The sequence below is a fragment of the Lontra canadensis genome, unplaced genomic scaffold (genome assembly GCF_010015895.1).
Source record: "Lontra canadensis isolate GAN:19392208 unplaced genomic scaffold, GSC_riverotter_1.0 scaffold59, whole genome shotgun sequence".
NCBI lineage: Eukaryota > Metazoa > Chordata > Mammalia > Carnivora > Mustelidae > Lontra > Lontra canadensis.
The window spans coordinates 8,123,270-8,146,005 of record NW_022631053.1 but is presented as its reverse complement, the minus strand read 5'-3'; the positions used below and the strand labels follow the sequence as shown (position 1 = coordinate 8,146,005).

At 34.9% G+C, this 22,736-nt stretch overlaps 1 protein-coding gene across 2 annotated transcripts in view; it reads left to right on the top strand.

The window, feature by feature from the left end:
- The window catches only part of ARID2 (AT-rich interaction domain 2), a 158,130-nt gene that overhangs the window by 106,777 nt on the left and 28,617 nt on the right, over positions 1-22,736 (top strand). For both annotated transcript variants that reach the window (XM_032876970.1, XM_032876971.1), the window contains 4 exons: positions 1,303-1,437; positions 2,068-2,264; positions 2,534-5,397; positions 13,546-13,694. In XM_032876970.1, the coding sequence (XP_032732861.1) occupies positions 1,303-1,437; positions 2,068-2,264; positions 2,534-5,397; positions 13,546-13,694 (3,345 nt within the window). The remainder of the gene's footprint in view (positions 1-1,302; positions 1,438-2,067; positions 2,265-2,533; positions 5,398-13,545; positions 13,695-22,736) is intronic.

Genomic DNA, 22,736 nt, shown 5'->3' with positions numbered 1-22,736 from the left:
TCCACAGAGTTATAAATTCCAACTTAAATTCTTTAGAAGATTAATAATAGATTGAATAGAAAAGATCACTTTCTGATGATGTATTACTTTAAAAATTTTCTTTCTCTGATCCCTTTTCTCCCATTCTCTAACATGATTTGTCTCCCATTCCATGTTCCTGTCATTCTGTGTTCCATATTTTTGGTACTTTCATATCTTTGTTCCTGTGGCAGTTTTCTCTAGACTTTTCCACTTTGCTTAAAATCGGGTTTATGGTTTTAAATATCTCTAATTATTTTCTTTTTCCTCACCTTATATATTTTTACACCTTATACTTAATGAATCACTTCTAGTAATACTTGGAAATGTCTATCTTCTACATTAAAACCAAAAAAACTTTTTTGTATCTAAGGCTTTTGAAAACTCAGTACTCAAAGAATTATGAAAGTTGGAAAAAGTATGTACCACATGCACAGTAAAATTTGTGTGTGTGTTAGGTATGGATTTGGTCTTCTAAAGCCCATTTGTACATTTCTGGTATTTCTAGTGAGGAGGGAGAGAATCATTTTAAAATTAAATAATCATAAGTATTATTTGATTCAGTTTATGTAAACAGCTATAAGTTGGCCTGTTATATGTATAGTAAGTCTTAGAAAAGAATCCTATGATGATAATTCAGCCTCCAGTCCTAACTGATAAATAGATGGAAGTCACTATATGAAAAAGACAAACTGAAGTTTGAATTAATTTGTACTGCATTATGAATAGAAATTTCTGAAATGGGGGAATGAAAGTGTGAGGCGTGGGAGAAGTATGATTGTCTTAAAGAGTAGTTGAAAGCTTAGGTAAGTTTTTTTTCTAAAGGGATTTGCTCAAAGAGACAACAAAAGTTTAAATTTAGTTCAGTTTCCATTTTCCACGTCTCCAATGGAAATAGTTCATTATTGGGAATTTCTGTTATGTTTTAATTTTTGCAAGACAGGAAATTTAGTAGATATTGATTGAATGAAACTTATTTGTTGTAGAATATTTGTTGCCAACAGACCAACCCAGTTCTCACTGGGGTGTGAACATAGTTTTTATATTTGTTGTTAATGATTTTTTTAATACTAAAATAAATGTGATTAAGTGGTCAATCTCCTTTTGTTTAGTTTCATCAGTCTAAAACCTAGCATGCATTTTTGCTAATAACATGATAGTGACATTTGATAAACAGGCATAAATATTATTTTATAATACATTGCCTTCAAATGGTTTTACTATATTTAGCATCAACTCTCCTATAATATACTGCATAATGCCATTTATTTTTCTCTTTTTTAGGCTAAATGCTCATTTTGAAGTAAATCCAGATTGTTCTGTCTCTCGAGCAGAAATGTATTCTGAGTACCTCTCAACATGCAGTAAATTAGCTCGTGGTGGAATCCTAACTTCAACTGGATTTTATAAATGTCTTAGGTAGGATGCATAGTAGTTAACTTTAAACAAAGTTAATCCATATCACGTAGAACATCTCTTGCTCTTTAGAGAAAATACCAACCATCTGTCTAATTTGAAATATTTCTACTACTTGAAGTTTCATCTTGGCTAGGTTGTTGTGAGATAGAAATTCAAATACAAGAAGATTTTGGAAATCTAACCTGGTATTTGTGTTTGAACATTATGAGGCTTATCAAAGAAAGAGAAGGGAGAAACTTTTTTCTACCCACTTTATTGTGTTAAAGACATGACCTTTGTCCTTTTAAATCTTGAATAATAGTCTAATGCTCTTAAAATATCGAGGCTTTTGGTATTATGCAAAGTTCATAAAATAGACACTACCTAGATGCAGCTTTTTTGTTAATTATATAGGGTATAAACTTACTTAAAATCTAACAATGTTAATGAATAATGATTTTTAAAATTGGAGAACTGATGTTTTATATTTTTTCTTTGCTTCCCACCTTTGCAGAATAGAACTGTATGAATCATACTGGTTCGTACATTTGTAGTAGTAAATATACTACTGCTGTTCATGTAAACGTTGTTAGAAGTCTGTTTTTTGCTTGCGTGCTAGTTAAGAAAACTAAGTGTGTGTGTACTTTACAGAACGGTCTTTCCAAATCATACAGTGAAGAGAGTGGAGGATTCCAGTAGCAACGGGCAGGCACATATTCATGTAGTGGGAGTAAAACGGAGGGCTATACCACTTCCCATTCAGATGTACTATCAGCAGCAACCAGTTTCTACTCCTGTTGTTCGTGTTGATTCTGTTCCTGATATATCTCCAAGTCCTTCACCTGCAGGTATTAATTTTTGAGTTTTAAGTATATCTAATTTAACAAAAAAGCAAAATGAAACTGTATCTTTTATAAATTTGAAATGTATAATTTTCCCTTGTGTTTCCAGTAGCATATTTTGCTTATTCTGTTACTTTTACCGTATTTAATATGATGCAAAGTTGTTAGATGTTAATTTCTTAAAGTAATTTTTTCTTGTATTAACTAATACAATGCCTATATGCAGTTCTCCGTCATTTCATTATGAATTTTGACTTTTTCCCTCCTTTTTTCAGGAATTCCTCATGGACCACAAACTGTAGGAAACCATTTTCAGAGGACTTCTGTTACCAGCCAATCTTCAAATTTGACTGCAACACAAATGTCTTTTCCAGTACAAGGTGTTCATACTGTGGCACAGACTGTTTCAAGAATTCCACCAAATCCTGCAGTTCATACCCACCAGCAGCAAAATGCTCCAGTGACTGTCATTCAAAACAAAGCTCCAATTCCTTGTGAGGTCGTTAAGGCTACAGTAATCCAGAATTCTATATCCCAGACAGCAGTTCCTGTTAGCATTGCTGTGGGAGGAGGAGCTGCTCAGAGTTCTGTGGTTCAGAATCACAGTACAGGGCCACAGCCTGTTACAGTTGTAAATTCCCAGACATTGCTTCATCATCCATCCGTAATTCCACAACAGTCTCCATTACACACAGTGGTACCGGGACAGATACCTTCCGGCACTCCCGTGACAGTAATTCAGCAAGCTGTCCCACAGAGTCATATATTTGGCAGAGTACAGAACATACCAGCATGTACTTCTACAGTTTCACAGGGTCAACAGTTAATCACCACATCACCCCAGCCTGTGCAAACTTCATCTCAACAGACATCTGCTGGTAGCCAGCCGCAAGACACTGTTATCATAGCACCTTCACCGTATGTGACAACTTCCGCATCCAATATTGTCTCAGCAACTTCAGTACAGAATTTTCAGGTAGCTACAGGACAAATGGTTACCATTGCTGGTGTCCCAAGTCCACAACCCTCAAGGGTAGGGTTTCAGAACATTGCACCAAAACCTCTCCCTTCTCAGCAAGTTTCATCAACGGTGGTACAACAGCCCATTCAACAACCACAGCAGCCAGCCCAACAAAGTGTAGTGATTGTAAGCCAGCCAGCTCAACAAGGTCAGACTTACGCACCAGCCATTCACCAAATTGTTCTTGCTAATCCAGCAGCTCTTCCAGCTGGTCAGACAGTTCAGCTAACTGGGCAACCAAACATAACTCCATCTTCCTCGCCATCACCTGTCCCAGCTACTAATAACCAAGTCCCTACTGCCATGTCATCTTCTTCCACCCCTCAATCACAGGGACCACCTCCTACTGTCAGTCAGATGCTATCTGTGAAAAGGCAGCAACAGCAGCAGCATTCACCAGCACCCTCACCACAACAGGTACAAGTACAGGTTCAGCAGCCCCAACAAGTACAGATGCAAGTTCAGCCACAGCAGGCAAATGCGGGCGTTGGTCAGCCTGCTTCTGGTGAGTCAAGTCTGATAAAACAGCTGCTGCTTCCAAAGCGTGGTCCTTCGACGCCGGGTGGTAAGCTAATTCTCCCAGCTCCACAGATTCCTCCCCCTAATAATGCAAGAGCTCCTAGCCCTCAGGTGGTATACCAGGTGGCCAATAACCAAGCAGCAGGTTTTGGAGTGCAGGGGCAATCTTCAGCTCAGCAGCTGTTGGTTGGGCAGCAAAACGTTCAGTTGGTCCAAAGTGCAATGCCACCCACAGGGGGAGTGCAAACTGTGCCCATCTCGAACTTACAAATATTGCCAGGCCCACTGATTTCGAACAGCCCAGCAACCATTTTCCAAGGGACTTCTGGCAACCAGGTAACCATAACAGTTGTGCCAAATACAAGTTTTGCAACTGCAACTGTGAGTCAGGGAAATGCAACTCAGCTCATTGCTCCAGCAGGAATTACCATGAGTGGGACGCAAACAGGAGTTGGACTTCAGGTGCAAACACTTCCAGCCACTCAGACATCTCCAGCTGGACAATCATCCTGTACTACTGCTACTCCCCCATTCAAAGGTGATAAGATCATTTGCCAAAAGGAGGAGGAAGCAAAAGAAGCAACAGGTTTACATGTTCATGAACGTAAAATTGAAGTCATGGAGAACCCGTCCTGCCGACGAGGAACCACGAACACCAGCAATGGGGATACAAAGGAAAATGAAATGCAGGTGGGAAGTCTTTTAAACGGGAGAAAGTACAGTGACTCAAGTCTACCTCCTTCAAACTCAGGGAAAATTCAAAGTGAGGCTAATCAGTGCTCACTAATCAGTAATGGGCCATCATTAGAATTAGGTGAGAATGGAACATCTGGAAAACAGAACTCAGAACAAATGGATATGCCGGATATCAAAAGTGATTTGAAAAAACCTCTAGTTAATGGAATCTGTGATTTTGATAAGGGAGATGGTTCTCATTTAAGCAAAAACATTCCAAATCACAAAACTTCCAATCATGTAGGAAATGGTGAGATATCTCCAGTGGAACCACAAGGGACTTTAGATGCCACTCAGCAAGATACTGCCAAAGGTGATCAACTAGAAAGAATTTCGAATGGACCTATATTAACTTTGGGTGGTTCACCATCTGTGAGCAGTATACAGGAGGCTCCAAATGTGGCAACACAGCAGTTTAGTGGTACTGACTTGCCTAATGGACCTCTAGCTTCAAGTTTGAATTCAGATGTGCCTCAGCAACGCCCAAGTGTAGTTGTCTCACCGCATTCTACAACCTCTGTTATACAGGGGCATCAAATCATAGCAGTTCCCCACTCAGGATCAAGAGTGTCCCATTCTCCTGCCCTATCATCTGACGTTCGGTCTACAAACGGCACAGCAGAATGCAAAACTGTAAAGAGGCCGGCAGAGGATAATGATAGGGAAACAGTCGCAGGAATTCCAAATAAAGTAGGAGTTAGAATTGTTACAATCAGTGACCCCAACAATGCTGGCTGCAGTGCAACAATGGTTGCTGTGCCGGCGGGAGCAGATCCAAGCACTGTAGCTAAAGTAGCAATAGAAAGTGCTGTTCAGCAAAAGCAGCAGCACCCGCCGCCATACGTACAGAATGTGGTCCCACAGGTAAGTCACCCTGCTCTCAACATTTCTCTTAAAGAGTTCTCACTTGTAAATAGGATTATAGGGGACTGTCCACTGTTGTTCAACACCTCATCTTGTAAAGGTAATTGTGTCAGCTCACCAGTGTACTCGGGCTCTCCGGCTCCTGTTTTTCAGTGTTTTTTTGTAATATTAAACAGTTCTCAATTGTTAACTTCAGCACATGGTTTAAAGAATCTTTAAAATTCCGTTATCGACCCAAATTAGTAATTTTGTAGACCCAAGATAGAGGGACACTTGCTAATCTGACATCTCTTGGAGAATTTTTTAAATATAAGTCAGTCTCCTTGGTCACCTTTGGGTGGAGGGGGATATACTAAGAGCACTTCAAAAGGGAGATTCTGTATTTGATTTTGACAGGAGTATGTTTTTGTGGCTCTTTTCACCATCCTTTTATAAAAAAGATGAATCCCATAAGTCCTTTATCAGGTGTTTTCCTGTTATACTTATATATTGACTTAGTTGCCTTGGTTCTTGAAAGACTATTATCATTTCAATTTCTTTCAGCTATTCTGATATTCTTGCTTTTGTGTTTCTTTACTGCTTTGCCCTCCAGTCAGGTTTCTGTTATCCCCTCTTTAATATTCTACTATCCAATCTCTGTTGTACCCTGTAGTCAATAGAAGTGTTTTCTAGGATTAGTGCTACTGAATTGAGGATTCATTCTACCTGTAAAGATTTGAAGGTCAATCTTGTGTGCCGTTTCCACTGAAACTAGGGGTTTACTAGTTTTAACCTTATTTTCTGGATGACTTTTTTTTTCTTTCTCTTTCCTAACCCCTACGTAGCCAGAACCTTCTGTAACTATTGCCAACTCTGCTAGCACTCTTCTGACTTTGGTTTCTTCTCCACGCTTTTGGTGTTTAGAGCAGATCTATGGCCATTGCTGGCATTAGTACCAAATGTGGGGGTTGAGGGGGGCAGCAGAATGAAAGATGAAAAAACAAAGAATCCCTTGCTTCAGAACAGTTCATCCACTGATGTGCATCTTTTTTCATGTGAGTGGATAAAACTGGATGGTGCTGTTGGGGACATAATGAGATTTTAATTCATACATTAGTACTGTATTGCTTAGATTTATTTTTATTGCAAGGTACCTAAGTGGGTTGAGTATTCTTTAGTTGATGTGTACATGGCAATTATTATTACTGAGTTTTAGCAAAAAATACTAAAGCAATTTTCCTCAGACTGCTGTAAGTTGAGTTTTTTTTCATTTATTAAACACAGTAAAAAAATTTTAAAGTAATATGGTGTCTGGCATACAGTAAGTTGATTTTTATATTTTTTCCCTTCATTTATAATTTCCCAATTCATCTTGATTAGTTCCTTACTCTGTCTTTTCCTCTCAGATTGTCTTATAATAGTTATAATTTCTAAATAGTTATAATAGACTAAGCCAAATGAGAGAAAAACTCCATTACTGTGGAATTATCAACCCTCATTTTTGTGTGTGTCCTTAATCTTCCCAGTATGATTATATTCAATAAAGATACTTAAGTAACAAAGAACCAACAATAATACTTGTTAAGACTAGGACCTATGTTAAGAACTTGTTACTGAAAGCATTTTCTCATTTAATCCTTGGAATAACTCTGTGAGGTAAGAATTATTATTACAATAGAGATGAGGCTCCAAGCTGCAAAATAATTCACCCAAGGTCACCAACTAATGTGACGTGGTTCCAGGACTGAACCACTTGGGTGTGTGTCTGAAACAGAGATTCATACTCTTAACCCACTTCTCCACTATTTTAAAAGATTTTGTTGAAAAGTTCTAGAAAGCCATTTTATATATAATATATTGAGTATTTGAACTATCATATTACAGAATGTGAGTAGCATTAAATTATAATTTTAGGACATTAATCCTAAAACTTTTTTCTTTACATATTGGACATATATGTATCTAATTCAATCCATAAAATTACTGTATTTTATTTACATATTATTATTTATTTTATTAAATGTATTAAAATTTAAAAAATTACTTTTTAAAATGTGTTCTTTAATATATATTGTCCCAAAGAGTATAGTTTATTTAAAATGGCCACATTCTTTATTTTTAAAATTAGTGTTTGGTTGGCAGGTAGAAATTTAAAATTTTGCAAGGAAAAAGATAGCATGCATGGTGTCTGTGAGAGTGAGAATTAAAAACTGGGATTCTTACATGTAACACTTAACATGGTGACTGCTACATAGTTAGGCACTCAGTAATAGTACAGCTGTATTTTACCTTCGTATATAGGGAATAAAGTACCTATAAAGGCTAAAAAAGATCAACTGTTTAAGATGGGATCATAAATTTCCTTTGAAGGGTCAGCTGTTGGTCTTCTTAAGAGCCTACTAATAGAAAACCATTTCCATTGTTGCCTAGATTCTTCAGATTTCTTTTATATGGACCTTGATTTAACACATTTTATTCACTATTTGAATTGGTACCTTCAAGGAGTAGATGAAATAGAGGATTTTAAATGTGATTTTTCAGCAAAACCTTGTTATTTCTACCATTTCAAGGGGTCTGGGGATGTTAAGGAGGTACCTGGAACCCAAGGAGGGACTTTTAGATTTGCAGAATGTTCAGGGCTAGAAAGACCGCAGGGAGAAGTCCCTGCTGAGAATAGCCAACAGGTAATCCTTCCTACTACCATTGTTCTTTCATGTTTCTTTTCTCAGTTGTGTTCCCTTTCACTCTGATTAATCAGCTATATTAATTTCATTACAGAAAAAAAATTAGCAGCAGAAAAGGAGAAAGATCTCTGAAAGTAAATGAGATAACTTCAGATTTTGTGTTTAAATAGTATTTAGCTGCGTAATTCATATAAATACAAAATAAATTTTACCTATTTCAAGGTAAACTTCTTTATTTGTAGCTGTTTATTTTAGTCTGTTGTATTTGTAAGTTATAGGATAACTATTCATGAATTGGTATCTTCTGAAGGCATAAAACTAGTTTGGCACATACAATAAAAATGAATAATAAAAGAAAAGTAATTATAAATATTTACCTAAAGATTTGCCTTTTTCAGGAGCATGTAAAACACATGTTGAACAGAACAAAAGGCGTTAATCCCATGATCTGAAGATATGCTAAATTCTTGTATATAAAAGTAGTTTACTTAAGGATGTATTTATTTAAGGTGTTTTATATGTGCTTTTCCTCAGTTCCGTTGAACCATTGCTAATTTGGTTCTGTGTCACACTGAATTTTGGTATCTTCCTGGTCCCTTCCTTTCTTTGATAAAGAGCTTGAAGTTATTCAACCCATCAGAATGCAGATCTGTAGCCTCAAGGGGGCAGCATTTAGTCATAGCCAAGATCGTTTTAGCAAGAACCCCAGGAATTATCATTTCAGTATTTTCTTAAGAGTACTACTGCTTAAATTTGTGGAGTAGTAGCACATTGTAATACATCATAAAAACCGAGAAAGGCATTACCACTAAACATAATGATTGTTTTTGCATTTTAGTGTATCCTTATAAGCCAGTCTTGGTATGTATTGATTATCTAGGTTATATACTTCCTAAGAGTAAAAAACTTGGTAGTTTAAAAACATGAGGGAATGTAAGAGCAGAAAGAATCTTAGATATTATCTTGTCCCAAACCCTTATTTTTAAAAATTGAAGTTACTTTCCCACACTCAAAAGATCTCTTTTCCAGTGATTCCTGTAATTGTCTTAATTCTGTTCTCAAAAGATCTATACATTTAGACTAAGTATAAATACTTTTATTTCACAGAGTAAATCTAATTTTTGTTTCTCATAACTGCTTCAGAGTATCTCTCCTTCCTCGCCTGTGTTTTAGAATATACTTTCTCAGTTCCTTCAAGTAGATCCGAGGTGTCAGGGTGTCTGGTTTATTTGTCATCCTATTTATCTTAAGTCAGTTCTATTTTATAAGTGGCTTTCAAAATCTGTAGCTAGAATTGAACAAACTGTTTCATTACTACCTAGCAAAGAATTTATTTTGAGAATAGATTATGAATTTGTATCTTTCTAACACAGATTGAAGTGTTTAAATTTTATCTTTCTAAGGTTTTTAAAGTTTATTACTAAGAACATAAGGGTTTAAGAGCCTCAAATCCCAAGTCTTATATCAGAAAATGTTATCACTCTAGGGGCACCTGGGTGGTTCAGTCAGTTAAACATCCAACTCTTGATTTCAGCTCGGGCTCTGTGCTCAGGGAAGAGTCTGCTTGAGGATTCTTTCTCTTTCCTTCTGTCCCTGCCCCTGCTTATGTGGTTTCTCTCTCTCTCTCTCTCTCAAGTAAATAAATCTTAAATATTATCACTGATCTAGAATTTTTAGCCATAATTTACTCTTGAAGATATGATCGAGGAAAGCATCATCTTGAAAAGATAATAGAAGAAAGCAAGGCAATAATAAACCTGCTGCATTAACTTTTTCAGTTAGTTTTACATTGCAGAATAAATCACATAGTTGTTTTGCATCCTTTGTGTAATTTTACTTTTTTGGTCACTCACTGCTGGATTTGTGGCTTTGATTTGGGAGGGGGACCCAAAACCTGTAATATAAAAAAAAAGCTCTTCCTCAATAGAGTAGATGATAGAGAATATTCCTCAAGAGGGATCATTCCAAAAACTATGACTTTGAAACCTACTTTTACATTTACACTTGAGTTAGGGTTATGGCTGATGATCTAGCAATTTATGGTAAAAAAACAGCCTGGGTGGCTCAGTGGGTTTAGTCTCTGCCTTCGGCTCAGGTCATGATCTCAGGGTCCTGGGATCGAGCCCTGCATCAGGCTCCCTGCTCGGCGGGGAGTCTGCTTCTCCCTCCCCCTCTGCCTGCTACTCCCCCTACTTGTACACTCACTCTCTCTGTATCAAATAAATTTTTAAAAAAATAGTAAGGTTAAGAAAAAGTAAACATATAGCCTAAAAGAAATATATTTTGCACTATCATGTAAAAGACCTAATTCTTTTTATTAATTAATGGATATTTGTTTGTTTGTTTATTGGGGGAGGGGCAAAGGGAGAGGGAGAGTGGATCTTTTAAGCAGACTCTGTGCTGAGTGCAGAGTGCAGAGCCCATCGCTGGGTTGGATCTCATGACCCTGAGATCATGACTTGAGCCAGAATCAAGAGTAGGATGATTAACTAACTGAGCCACACAGGCACCTCAGGAATGTGTAATTTTTTTAATAACAAGAGGAAACCTAAAAATATTCAATCCTATGGTCAAAGGAAATATGAGTCTTAGAATTTCTCATTTGGTATATTTTATAAGTACTTTAATTCTTGGGGTGCCTGGGTGGCTGAGTTGGTTAAGTGTCTGCCTTTGGCTCAGGTCATGATCCCCAGGGTTCTGGGATCAAGCCCCACTATGGGCTCCCTGCTCAGTGAGAAACCTGTTTCTCCCTCTCCCCACCCTCTGTTCGTGCTCTCTCTTGCTATTCTCTATCTCAAATAAATAAAAAAAAATTTTTTTAAAGTACTTTAATTCTTTTTGTTTCAGTGATACATTTAGATCTATTTAATTCTTTTTATCACTTTGTCACTTGTTTATTTTTTATTGTAAAATTTTTCCCAACATATACAAAAGTAGAGCCAAGAAGTCTTCATGTGTCTATCACCTAGCTTTAAATATTATTAAATATTATTACCATTTGCCTTTTTAGTTTCATCTGTTCACAATCATTTTTTTTTCTTGGAGTACCTTAAAACAAGTATCAAACATTATTTCATTTTGCCAGTAAATCAGAATCTATTTCTCTAATAGTTAAGTACTTTTAACTATTTAGATCTCGCTCTCTCTCTCTCCAGTATCAAATCACATCTAGCAGAAATAATAGTGTGTTTAATATTATCTCACACCCAGTTCATTGTTCTCTAGTTGTCTTTTAAAAACAACATGGGTTTGGTTTTTTAAAACAGCTCATTTGAATTAAGATCCACAAGTTTTTACACGTTGCATTTGGTTAATGTGTTTTTATTCGTTATTAATTTAACAGCTTAGATTAATTTCAGTCATCCTTGCCATATCCCTCACTCACATTTGGGGTCAAAATACCTTGTGATTATTTGTTAAATTTTCTATGCAACACCAAATAAGAGTTCCTCAATGAAAAAAAAATAGGTTAAAGATTTGTTAGCACGTTTGAAAATAAAAATAAGCTTAATCTACAAATATATAACAAGATATTCAATAAAATACCTAATTTAAGTGGTAATAGAAAAGGGAACCAGAAGCTTCATTCTGAGGGAATTTGATGCTTCTGGCAAATTTACCCTTTAATTAAAATTCTGGGATATTTGTAACTTGTTACTCTCTAATATTTGTATTTGGCTGAAACTGATTCTCTTGGTTACTCCCCTTATTAGAATTTCTTGGATTTTTATTGCAATATTTTCATTTCAGGGAAACAATTTGAGTAATTCTTTTGATAAATAGGCTAATTCTAATGTTACCTTCCATTCCTTTGTCTCTGATCCTTTTTTTTTTCTTTTGTCTGCTTTCTCAGCATCAGTTTTTATGGCTTTAAGAATTCCCAGGAGAATGATTGTGAGATCCGTGTTTCCAGCATTAACGTCTATTAATAGACATTTGTAGTTGATCTGCCACTGTCCCCAAAGCAGACTCATTCATTATCTTTCCTCCAAAGTTTAGTGTCCCTTATCTATTTGGACTTCTAGCATATATATTGCCATTTGTTGAGAATCTAGAACTAGGCTCTTCATCTGTAGTTTCTCTAGTCTTCAAACAATCCCTTATGTTAAGATTTCATTACTTAATAGTTTATAGATGAGGAAACTGAGGATCACAAAGGTTAAAGAGATTGCCCTGAGTCACATAACTAGTTTAAAAGGCAAATTGAAAGTTTGAGTACTGATGTGTCAAGCTAAAAAGTCCACACCCTATCCATGGCACCTGTTTTTCATGCATGCATATGCATGTATATGTTTTCTTACTGACCATATTATAAAATCTTAAGTGTGGGGCCAGATCCTATTATGGAAACAACTTCAATCATATCCCAAAAGTAGATTTTCTTTTTCTTAGAGCTTGGAACTCAAAGAGTCCTAGGACTTCACATTTCTAAACTTTTTTTCAGCATTTTATTCTCTTTTTTCATTTTTATGCTCTAGCCTTATTATAGCTTACTGTCTTTTTTCTAATTATTATGGATTTTAATCTGATGTATGCAGAAATTTTTAACTGGTTTTGCCCAGCTATTTCCAATATTACCTTATAAGTGAATGAGTATATTTAATATTTTTCCAGAGTTTAAATTTATTGCCATTAAACAATGCTTTGAAAATGGTGTGCTACCATTTCTATATGAGAAATTCATTATTATTTTTCCCTTTGTGATATGTTATGAATAAAATCTGAGTTAAGGTTCAAAGAAAATATTTTGCCTCAAATTGTTTTAAGCCATATTATAATTATGTATTTTTCAGAGAGAAAGGGATAGGCTACAGAAGAAGAAAATATAGCTTATATTTAAAAGACTTCTGAATTAGAATTGGAATTAGAATTCTTTTACTTGTATTGTCCATCAAAAGCTGAAACTGAACAACTTTAAAGACTAAAGTTGTTAAAATGGCTTACTATAAAATAATATTTATAACATTCTATTTATGGTTACTTCATTTTTAACATCAGAAATTTTCTTTGTGTTTTGCTATGATTGTTTTATGGTGTAGTCATTAAAAAATCTGAAAGGAAATATATGCAAAGAAAGATTAATTTGCAGTTGATTCGTTCTTGTGCAGAATGTATGTAAGTAAATCAGTGAGTGCATTTATAGTAGATTTATTCCTCATTTTAATCTATAGTTTTGTTTCTGCCTAATTTATTGATCTAAAATTTCTTAATTCTAAATAATTTATGTCCTGTAACATTAACAATGTGATCTTGCCTTTATGGTTCATATGAAATAAAAGAATCTTTCCTAATTATTTTTATAAAAATAATTATCTTTTTTAAAGAATTTTTAAGAAATAATTACTAACTACAAATGTAAATTCTATGTTAGAAGTGCATAACTAGCAATGTAATCATAATTGTCATTATCATTTATGCCTATACTATAAAATATGAATGTCTTTCAGTGTCATCTCACAAACTGCGTGGTTGTGTTTTTTCACAGAACACTCCTATGACGCCTTCACCAGCTGTGCAAGTACAGAGCCAGCCTAACACTTCCCAGCCTTCTCCATTCAGTGCATCTAGTCAACAAGGGGATCCAGTGAGAAAACCTGGACACAACTTCATGTGTCTGTGGCAATCTTGTAAAAAGTAAATGGAAATTTTATTTGATACACATAAATTCTCTTTGTTCTGGAATGCTTTTATATTTATATCTCTGTCATCTCTACTTTTATGAAAAATATTTTTTGAAACCACTGAAATCTTTTAGCAAAAATACTTCCTGTTAGGAGGGATGTTGATATAGGTCCAGTGGCACCTGAGCTAAAAAATTTATATAAATGGTAGAAAGAGCTTCATTGCCTAATGGTAGGTTATTGGGGAATGCGTCTCAGTATTAGTTTTTAACAAAAGAAAATCAGCTAAGTATTTGATTTCATATTTGGCTATGAAAAGAGATAGGTTTTTTAAAGTAACTCGAAGTTGGTGGTAGCTATCAAATTTTTGTAGCAACTTAAAGATAATAATCTGTTAGGAAGACTGATTTGTCTTAAATTTGAGTTTGGGTTGGACACCCCATGAAAATTATTTTTAAAGCCATACCATCCCACCATTTAATAACTAAGATGAACAGTGAGTACGATTGAACTTCCTAAAACAGGGCTTTCTTATGAAATGCTTGCAAATAATGTTGGTTAAAATAAGATAGTTCTTTAACAGTGCTCAGCCAAGACCCTTTATTTTGTCACTTTTTAGAGGTCTAGGACTAAGGCACTTGTCTTAATAGACATAATACCCTTCATTTTTTTGGATATCAAAGTTCCATTTCACTTTAACTGAGAGCAGTAATTACCATATTCTTTTAAAAATTATATTTGCTGTTCATAATTTTTATGATATACTACAGATGTACTTTTACTGTAAACTTCATATAGAGGTTTGTTGTGGGGTTGTGGCTATCACTGTAGAGTAGGGGATTAATTTTTTTCTATTTTTTTATTTTTTATTAACATATAATGTATTATTAGCCCCAGGGGTACAGGTCTGTGAATCGCCAGGTTTACACACTTCACAGCACTCACCATAGCACATACCTTCCCCAATGTCCATAACCCAATCACCCTCCCCCTACCCCCATACCCCCAAGCAACCCTCAGTTTGTTTTGTGAGATTAAGACTCTCTTATGGTTTGTCTCCCTCCCAATCCCATCTTGTTTCATTTATTTCTTTCCTACCCGCCAAACCCCCAACGTTGCCTCTCAACTTCCTCATATCAGGGAGATCATATAATTGTCTTTCTCTGATTGACTTATTTCGTTCAGCATAATACCCTCTAGTTCCATCCACGTTGTTGCAAATGGCAAGATTTCATTTCATTTCTTTTGATAGCTGCATAGTATTCTAATATATATATATATATATATAGATATATAGATAGATATCTATATATCTATATATATATATATATATCTCCCACATCGTCTTTATCCATTCATCTGTTGATGGACATCTAGGTTATTTCCATGTTTTGGCTATTGTGAACATTGCTGCTATAAACATTTGGGTGCACGTGCCCCTTCAGATCACTACATTTGTATCTTTAGGGTAAATACCCAGTAGTGCAGTTGCTGGGTCATAAGGTAGCTCTATTTTCAACTTTTTGAGGAAACTCCATGCTGTTTTCCAGAGTGGTTGAACCAGCTTGCATTCCCACCAACAGTGTAGGAGGGTTAGAGTAAGGGATTATTAATAGTGTGCACAACTTTGGACAGTGTTCATCAGACTTTAAATCTCAACCCAGTAGTGGTGTCATGAAATCATTTTGTCAGGTCTCTACTTGTGGGTTTTTGCTGGTTTTTTTTTTTCCCAATTAAAAAAATGAATAAGGTTCTATCATGTTAGTAAAGGTAACTATCATTTCCAGTTTTATATGTGTATACTATAGGCATTTGACTGTTTGTCAAAAGGTAGTTTAGCACAAGTCAGTGCTTTCAGTGGTCTTTGATTATTTCTTTTATTTGTTTATTTTGACCTTTGTTTTGTTTATGTTGTAAGTTAATTTGAAAGGTTTTTCACCAAAGTCAACTGTAATCTTTACTTTTTTTAGATTTTCTTTTTGTCTTTTCATGCAAATGGAAGCTAATGTAATAGGTAGTCACCTAATACTGTTTGTTGACTAAAAAGTTTGGGAATAGTTGCTTTAGATGAAACACTTATAGTATTTCAAGAAAAAAAAGTTTCTGGAGTTCATGAGTCTAAATGCCTAAATACACGACACAATTTCCCATCTTGCTACAAGATTTGATCTGTGCCTTCTCTTTGAAAGTCTTTTTGGAATGAGACTCAACAAGGCTTCCTAGAGACTGTCACTTTTTAAAGCCAGTTTTAGATGCTGCCATCTCAATTTGATTCTGCAAATATTTACTGAGTACCCTCTAGGAGGGTGTATGTGCTAGGAGTTAGAAATAAAAAGGATCATTCTCAGCTTCTATAGAAGCACATCCAGAAACAAACTTATGGTATAAATAAGTGCTATAAAGAGGTAGTTGGCAGCATAGTGGACAGTTAATGCAATGCTGAGATGGTTAGAAAAGTTTCAATACAGGAGCTCCTGGGTGGCTTAGTCGGTTAGGCAGCCGCTCTGGTTGTGATCTCACGCTCATGAGATCGGAGCCCTGCGTTGGGCTTGCACTTGGCACAGAGTTGGCTTCAGATTCTCTATCCCTCTGCTCCTTTTCTCTCAATTGTTTGAGTTTTATGAAGAGAGTTTTAGAAGTGGCATTGTGTACTTCCATCAGGAGACATATAATATCTTGTCTCTTTTTTTGTGATGTCAACAGCCATTGAGGATCATCACCTAAATCTATCACTTCATTAAGAGTTGTAAAATGTAAACGTTCCCTCTTACCAACTTTTTGGTTTCTCTGAGGCATAGTAAGTTCCTAGAGAAAAGGCTAGATAGGTTATTTATGATAGTTCTTGCTTATCATTTTTCAAAATATTGCATTATTTACTTGTATTCTTCAAAGGTGTCCCATGAAGTTTGGATTCTGTTTGTTTTTGGTTTTAGTTTCGTTATAAATGAGCTTATGATGTTTTCAGTGTCCTTATAAGTGAATTTATGAATTTAAAAATATTGGAGGTATTTTAGTCCATTCAAGTTATTATTTCTTGATGTTTGAATCATCCCATCTTTAACAAGTAGAGGCCTATTCATGCTGGTTCCCAGTTCCTTTGGTTGATCTTAATATCAGTGATCTTAATATGTCTTTAGCAGTTTCCTTGCTCTCTGTTAAACAAAATGTTCCTGCTGCACACATGGCATCAAATTTCTCCGAGGAGGTCTTTTAATGGGAAATGGTATCTAGTCTAGGTTCCAGGGAGTATCCATTGTATTTAATTAAGTTTGTTATTGTTCTAGCTAGATGTTTTAGTGACAGACTAGAAAAACTCATGGTTTTTATTTCATGCTTAGGAGGAGCTTCTCAATTCTTAGATCACATCATACACATTTTGTTGCCTTCCACTACTTTAATTTTTTAATTTTTTGATCGATCTGTAATTTAGTTTTATGTATAAAGTATGAATCTAGCTTTATTTTTTCCAAATGGCTAACATATTGGTGTTTATCTTTTCCTTAAGTGTTTGAATTTCTACCCTTGTTATAATATTAAATTCCTGTATGCTTTGTCTGTTTCTGTATTACTTGTTATCCCACTGGTCTCTGTCCTTATTATACCATCAGTTTAAATTTTAATGTTGGATATGGGAAGATTCCTCTCCTAATTTTTCTTTTTCAGGGTGTTTCTCAATTTTTTTCAAGCACTTATCCCAAGTACTTTGCTAGATTTTGAAACTAGAGTGATTTATAAATTGGACTTGGTACATGTACAGATACTTATACTTTCAAATGAACTTTAGAATGTTTCTAGAGATCCAAAAAAAAGCATGTTGGCATTTTCATTGTAATTGCCTTTTTTTTTTTTTTTTAAGATTTTTTTTTTTAATTTATTTGTCAGAGAGAGAACACAAGCAGGGGAGCAGCAAGCAGAGGGAGAAGCAAGCTCCCTACTGAGCAAGGAGCCCAATATGGGACTCAGTCCCAGGACCCTGGGATCAACGACCTGAACCAAAGGCAGATGCTTAACCTACTGAGCCACCCAGGTGTCCCTTGTTATAATTGCTACTAATGAATTTTTTTGGTAGTGTTTATCTTTTCAGTATTATTTCTTCCCTTATAAGAAAAAGGTATCAGCTTATGGTATTATAGTCTTTTCTACCCAGAACAGTTTGAAAGTTTTCTTCACATTTATTAATTGTAGAATTTACTGCTAGTTGTGGCTCTTATTTTTTTGTTGTTGCTATCATAAAGTCTTATAACTTCTATTATATTTTTCAACTGGTGGTTTTTTTCCTATATGTCCTCTTATCCAATTAAAATATCTTATATTCCCAGAATAGTTATATAATAGTTGTGATAATATGCATCCTTATTGCTTAAAAAAATTAGTAAACTATATTTTAGAGCAGTTTTAGGTTTATAGAAAAGTTGAGCAGATAGTGCAGAGTTCCCATGTATTCCCTCTTCCTTGCAGTTTCCCTAGTACTAACATCTTGTGTTAGTGTGATGTGTATGTTAAGATTGATGAGTAACATTTATACCTTACTATTAGCTAAAAACCCATAGTTTACACGAGGATTCACTCTTTGTGCTATACAGTTGTGTGGATTTTGACAGTGCATAATGTCACATATTCATCTTTACAGTATTCTACAGAATAGTTTTACCACACTGAAATGCCCTGTTTGATCTGTTCAACTCTCTTTACTGCCTCCCGTCTTTCCCCCACCTCTGTGCCCCTGGCAACTACTGATTTTCTTACTATCTCTATAGTTTTGCTTTTGCCCAGAACGTTATAAAGTTGGATCACACAGTGTGTAGTCTTTTCAGACTGGCTTCTTTCACTAAAAATAGAAGTTTTAAGGTTCCCTATGTCTTTTTGTGGCTTGATTGCTCATTTCTTTTTATTGCTGAGTAATAATAATTCCATCGTATGGATGCACCAGTCTATTACCTATCAAAGGACATTTTGATTGCTTCTGGCTTTTGGCAGTTAAGAAGTTGCTATAAATGTTTGTGTTTAGTTTTGTGTAGACATAAGTTTTTCTTTTTTTTAAAGTAAGCTTTGCACCAAACATGGTGCTTGAACTCGCAACCCTGAGATCAAGAGTCACATGCTCCACCGACTGAGCTAGCCAGGCGCCCCTGTATGGAAATGATTTTTAACTCATTTAGGCAGATTCCTAGGGTTACAGTTACTTGATTGTATGGTATGACTGTATTTGGCATTGTAAGAAACTGCCGAGCTATTTTTCAGAGTAGGTGTACTGTTTTGTATTTTTCACCGTCAATGAATGAATGAGAGTTCCTGCTCCTCCACATCTTTATCACTATTCAGTATTGTCAGTTTTTTAGATTTTAGCCCTTCTAATAGATGTGCCTTCATATCTATGTTGTCTTAACTTGTATTTCCCCGGTAACAAAAGATGTTGAGCATCTTTTCATTTACTTATTTACCACCTGAATATCTTCTTTGGTAGGGTATCCAGATTTAACCTGTTTTTTAATTGGGTTGTTTGCTGAGTTTTTAGTAATATATATGTGTTAGATTTTGTCATATCTTTTCTTTCTTCTGCATCTGTTGATATGATCATACGATTTTCCTCCTTTAGCCTGTTGATGTAACGGATTGCATCAGTTAATTTTTAAATATTGAATCAGCTTTGCATATGCAGTGAAAAAGTTAAATATGTATATTTTTCATCTTATCCTAAGGTATTTATTTAGTGTTTTTACATTTGGCCTAAGAGGCTCAGCAAAGTGGGAGATAGAGCAGCAGGGTAGGGGCACACAATGACATAGTGCATCCTTCATTTTTTGTTGGTATATAGTTTTTTTTAATGTTATTTGATTGGATTTGCTAATATTTTTCTTGAGGATTTATTTTCTTTTATCTTTTTTTTTTTTAAGATTTTATTTTTTTTGTCAGAGAATGAGAGAGAGCACAAACAGGGGCAACAGGCAGAGGGAGAAGCAGGCTCCCCATGAGCAAGGAGTCCAATGCGGGACTCCATCCCAGGACATTGGGACCGAAGGCAGACGCTTAACCTAGACTGAGCCATCCAGGCATCTTTTTTTTTTTTTAAAGTGGGCTCCACAGTGTAGAGCCCAATACAGGGCTTGAACTCATGACCCTGAAATCAAGACCTGAGCTGAGATCAAGAGTCAGGCACTTAACTGCCTTAGCTACCCAAGTGCCTCTTTTTGAGGATTTTTACACCTGTGTTCACAAGAGTTACTGGTCTGTAGTTTTTCTGACTTTTTATGTATGGTTTTGGTATTAGGGTAATGCTGGTCTTATGTAATGAATTAGGAAATGTTCTCTCCTTCTGTTTTCTGGTAGAGATTACAGAGAATTGGTATCATTTCTTCCTTTAAAGTTTGGTAGAATTCACCAGTGAAACCATAAATCATTGGTTCAGTTTTTTCAATAGTTAAGGCTTGTTCAAATTATTCTTCTTGTGTTTTAGCAGATTGTGTCTTTTACTTCATAAATTACGAAATTTGTGGCATAGAGTTATTTATAACATTTATTATCCTTTTAATGTTCATAGGCTCAGTAGCAATGAAAGAAGCTTTCATTTCTGGTATTAATAATTTGTGTCATTTCTCATTCTTTCTCTTGGTTAAGCTAGCTAGAGGTTTATCTACTTTATTGATCTTTTAAAACAACCAGTTTTTGGTTTTGTTGATTTTCTCTGTTGATTTCCTATTGTCATTTCATTGATTTCTACTTTATTTTTTATATTTTTGTTTTTAACATTTTTTAATATTTTTTTCTATTTTTTCTATTTTTATATTGTGCCTTTTCTAGTTTTCTAAGGTGGAAGCTTAGATTACTGATTTTAGATCTTTTCTAATATATACATTTCAGGCTAAAACTTTCCCTCTGTATACTGCCTTAGCTATATCCCACAAATTTGTTAAGTTATAATTTCATTATCACTTAGTTCAAAATATTTTAGAAGTGTGTTGTTTAATTTCCAAATATTTTGGGGTAGTCCCCCTATCTTTTTGTTAGTGATTTTTAGCTTAATTACATTATAATCTGAGAGTATACTTTATATGATTTCTCTTCTTTTAAATTTAAGGTGTATTTCATGTCCTGGAATGTAGTCCGTCTTGGTAAACATTCCATGTGAGCATGAGAAGAATGTATTTTCTGTTGATGTTAAAGTATTATACAAATGTCAGTTAGATCCAATCGATTGATGGTGCTCTTTAGTTCAAATACATCCTTACTGATTTTCTGCCTGCTGGATCTGTCATTCGCTGATAGAGTTGTGCTAAGTTTCCAAGTATAATTAGTGGATTTGTCTTTTTCTTCTTGCAGTTTTGTCAGATTTTGCTCATATTTTGATGCTTTGTGTTAGGAATGCAGACCTTAAGAATTGTATGTCTTTGTGAAGAGTTGACCTCCTTATCATTATGTAATGTTCCTCTTTATTTCTGATAGTAACCGTACTCTGTAGTCTGCTGTGTCTGACATTAGTGTAGTTACTCCAGCTTTCTTTTTGTTACTGTTGGTGTGGTATATCTTTCACCATCCTTTTATTTTGGGGGGCGGGGTGGAGTATAAAATGGATTTTAATGTTCAAACTAATATTATTGGTCCCCAACTGTCAACTTTGAATATGATTTTCTCTTCTTCCCACCCCCCCAGGTTTTCCTCATATAAGTCAATCCTTTAACTTTTGCTAACTACGTTTAAAAATTTTTTTTAATTCAGGTGTAGTTGGTGTACAGTGTTACATTGTTTCAGGTGTACAACTTAGCCACTTGACAATCATATGCATTATGCAACGTATTCACTATGCTAAGTTTAGTTACCATGTGTTATCATACAAAGCTATTACAGTATTATTGATTGTACTCCCTGTGCTATACTTTTCATCCCCATGACTTACTTATTTTAGAACTGGAAGTTTGTTCTTTTTAATCCCCTTCACCTATTTTGCTCATCCCCAAACACCTCCATCACTTTTATAATCTGTGTTTTTATATTTCACCACACACAGTTGGGTTTCATTTTGTTTATCTACTCTGCCAGTCTCTTTATGTTTAGATCATTCACATTTAAAATGATTATTGGTACAGTTGCATTAATATTTATCATATTTATAAATGTTTTCTATTCAGTTCACTTGTGTTTTGTATCTTTTCACATGTTTTACTTTCTTTGGTTTTAGTTGAGTTATATTTAGCATATCAGTTATACTTCTTTTAAAAACTTCTTGTGGTTGTTCTGGAGTTTGAAATACATATTTACGCCTAATTTAGTTTGCTTTCAAACAGCAATATACTGTTTCATGTGTAGTACAGGTACCTTGTAATGAAGTATTCTTACTTCTTCCCTCGTGTCCTTACACTGTGCTGTCATTCATTTCACTTATCCAAAAGATTTAATCACCATATACATTGTTGTTGTTACTCTGAACATTTATCAGTTCAGTTCAGTTAAAAATAAGTAAAATATTTCATTCTACTTCCATTTTTCTCCTTCTCCAGTACCCTTCCTTTCTTTATAAACATCCTAGTTTCTGACCTCCACCATTTTTCTTCTCTATGAAGAATCTCTTTTAACATTTCTTATAAGGCAGATCTACTGTGCAAATATACCTCAGTTTTTAATCTGAAAAAATATTTTTTCTTCACTTTTGAAACAATTTTGTGGACATAATTTTTTTTTTCTTTTAACTTTAAAATTTTCATTCTACTCTTCTTGCTTACATGGTTTCTCAAGAGGTATCCAGTGTAATCCAGTGTTGTGCTATCAGTAAGTTTTTGTTTTTGTTCTTTTCCCTCCAGCTATTTTCAAGACTTTTTGTCTTTGGTTTTTAGCTATTTTAATATAATATATCTATGTGGTGTTTTTTTGTTTGTTTGTTTGTTTTACATTTATCCTATTTGGTATTCTCTGAGTTTCCTAGATCTGTGGTCTGGTGTGTGTCATTAATTTTGGAACATTCTCAGCCATTCTCAGTTCAAATATTTCTTCCACTTTATCTCTTTCCTCTTTCTGGTATTTCCATTACACATATGTCAGACCTTTTGTAATTGTCTCACAGTTC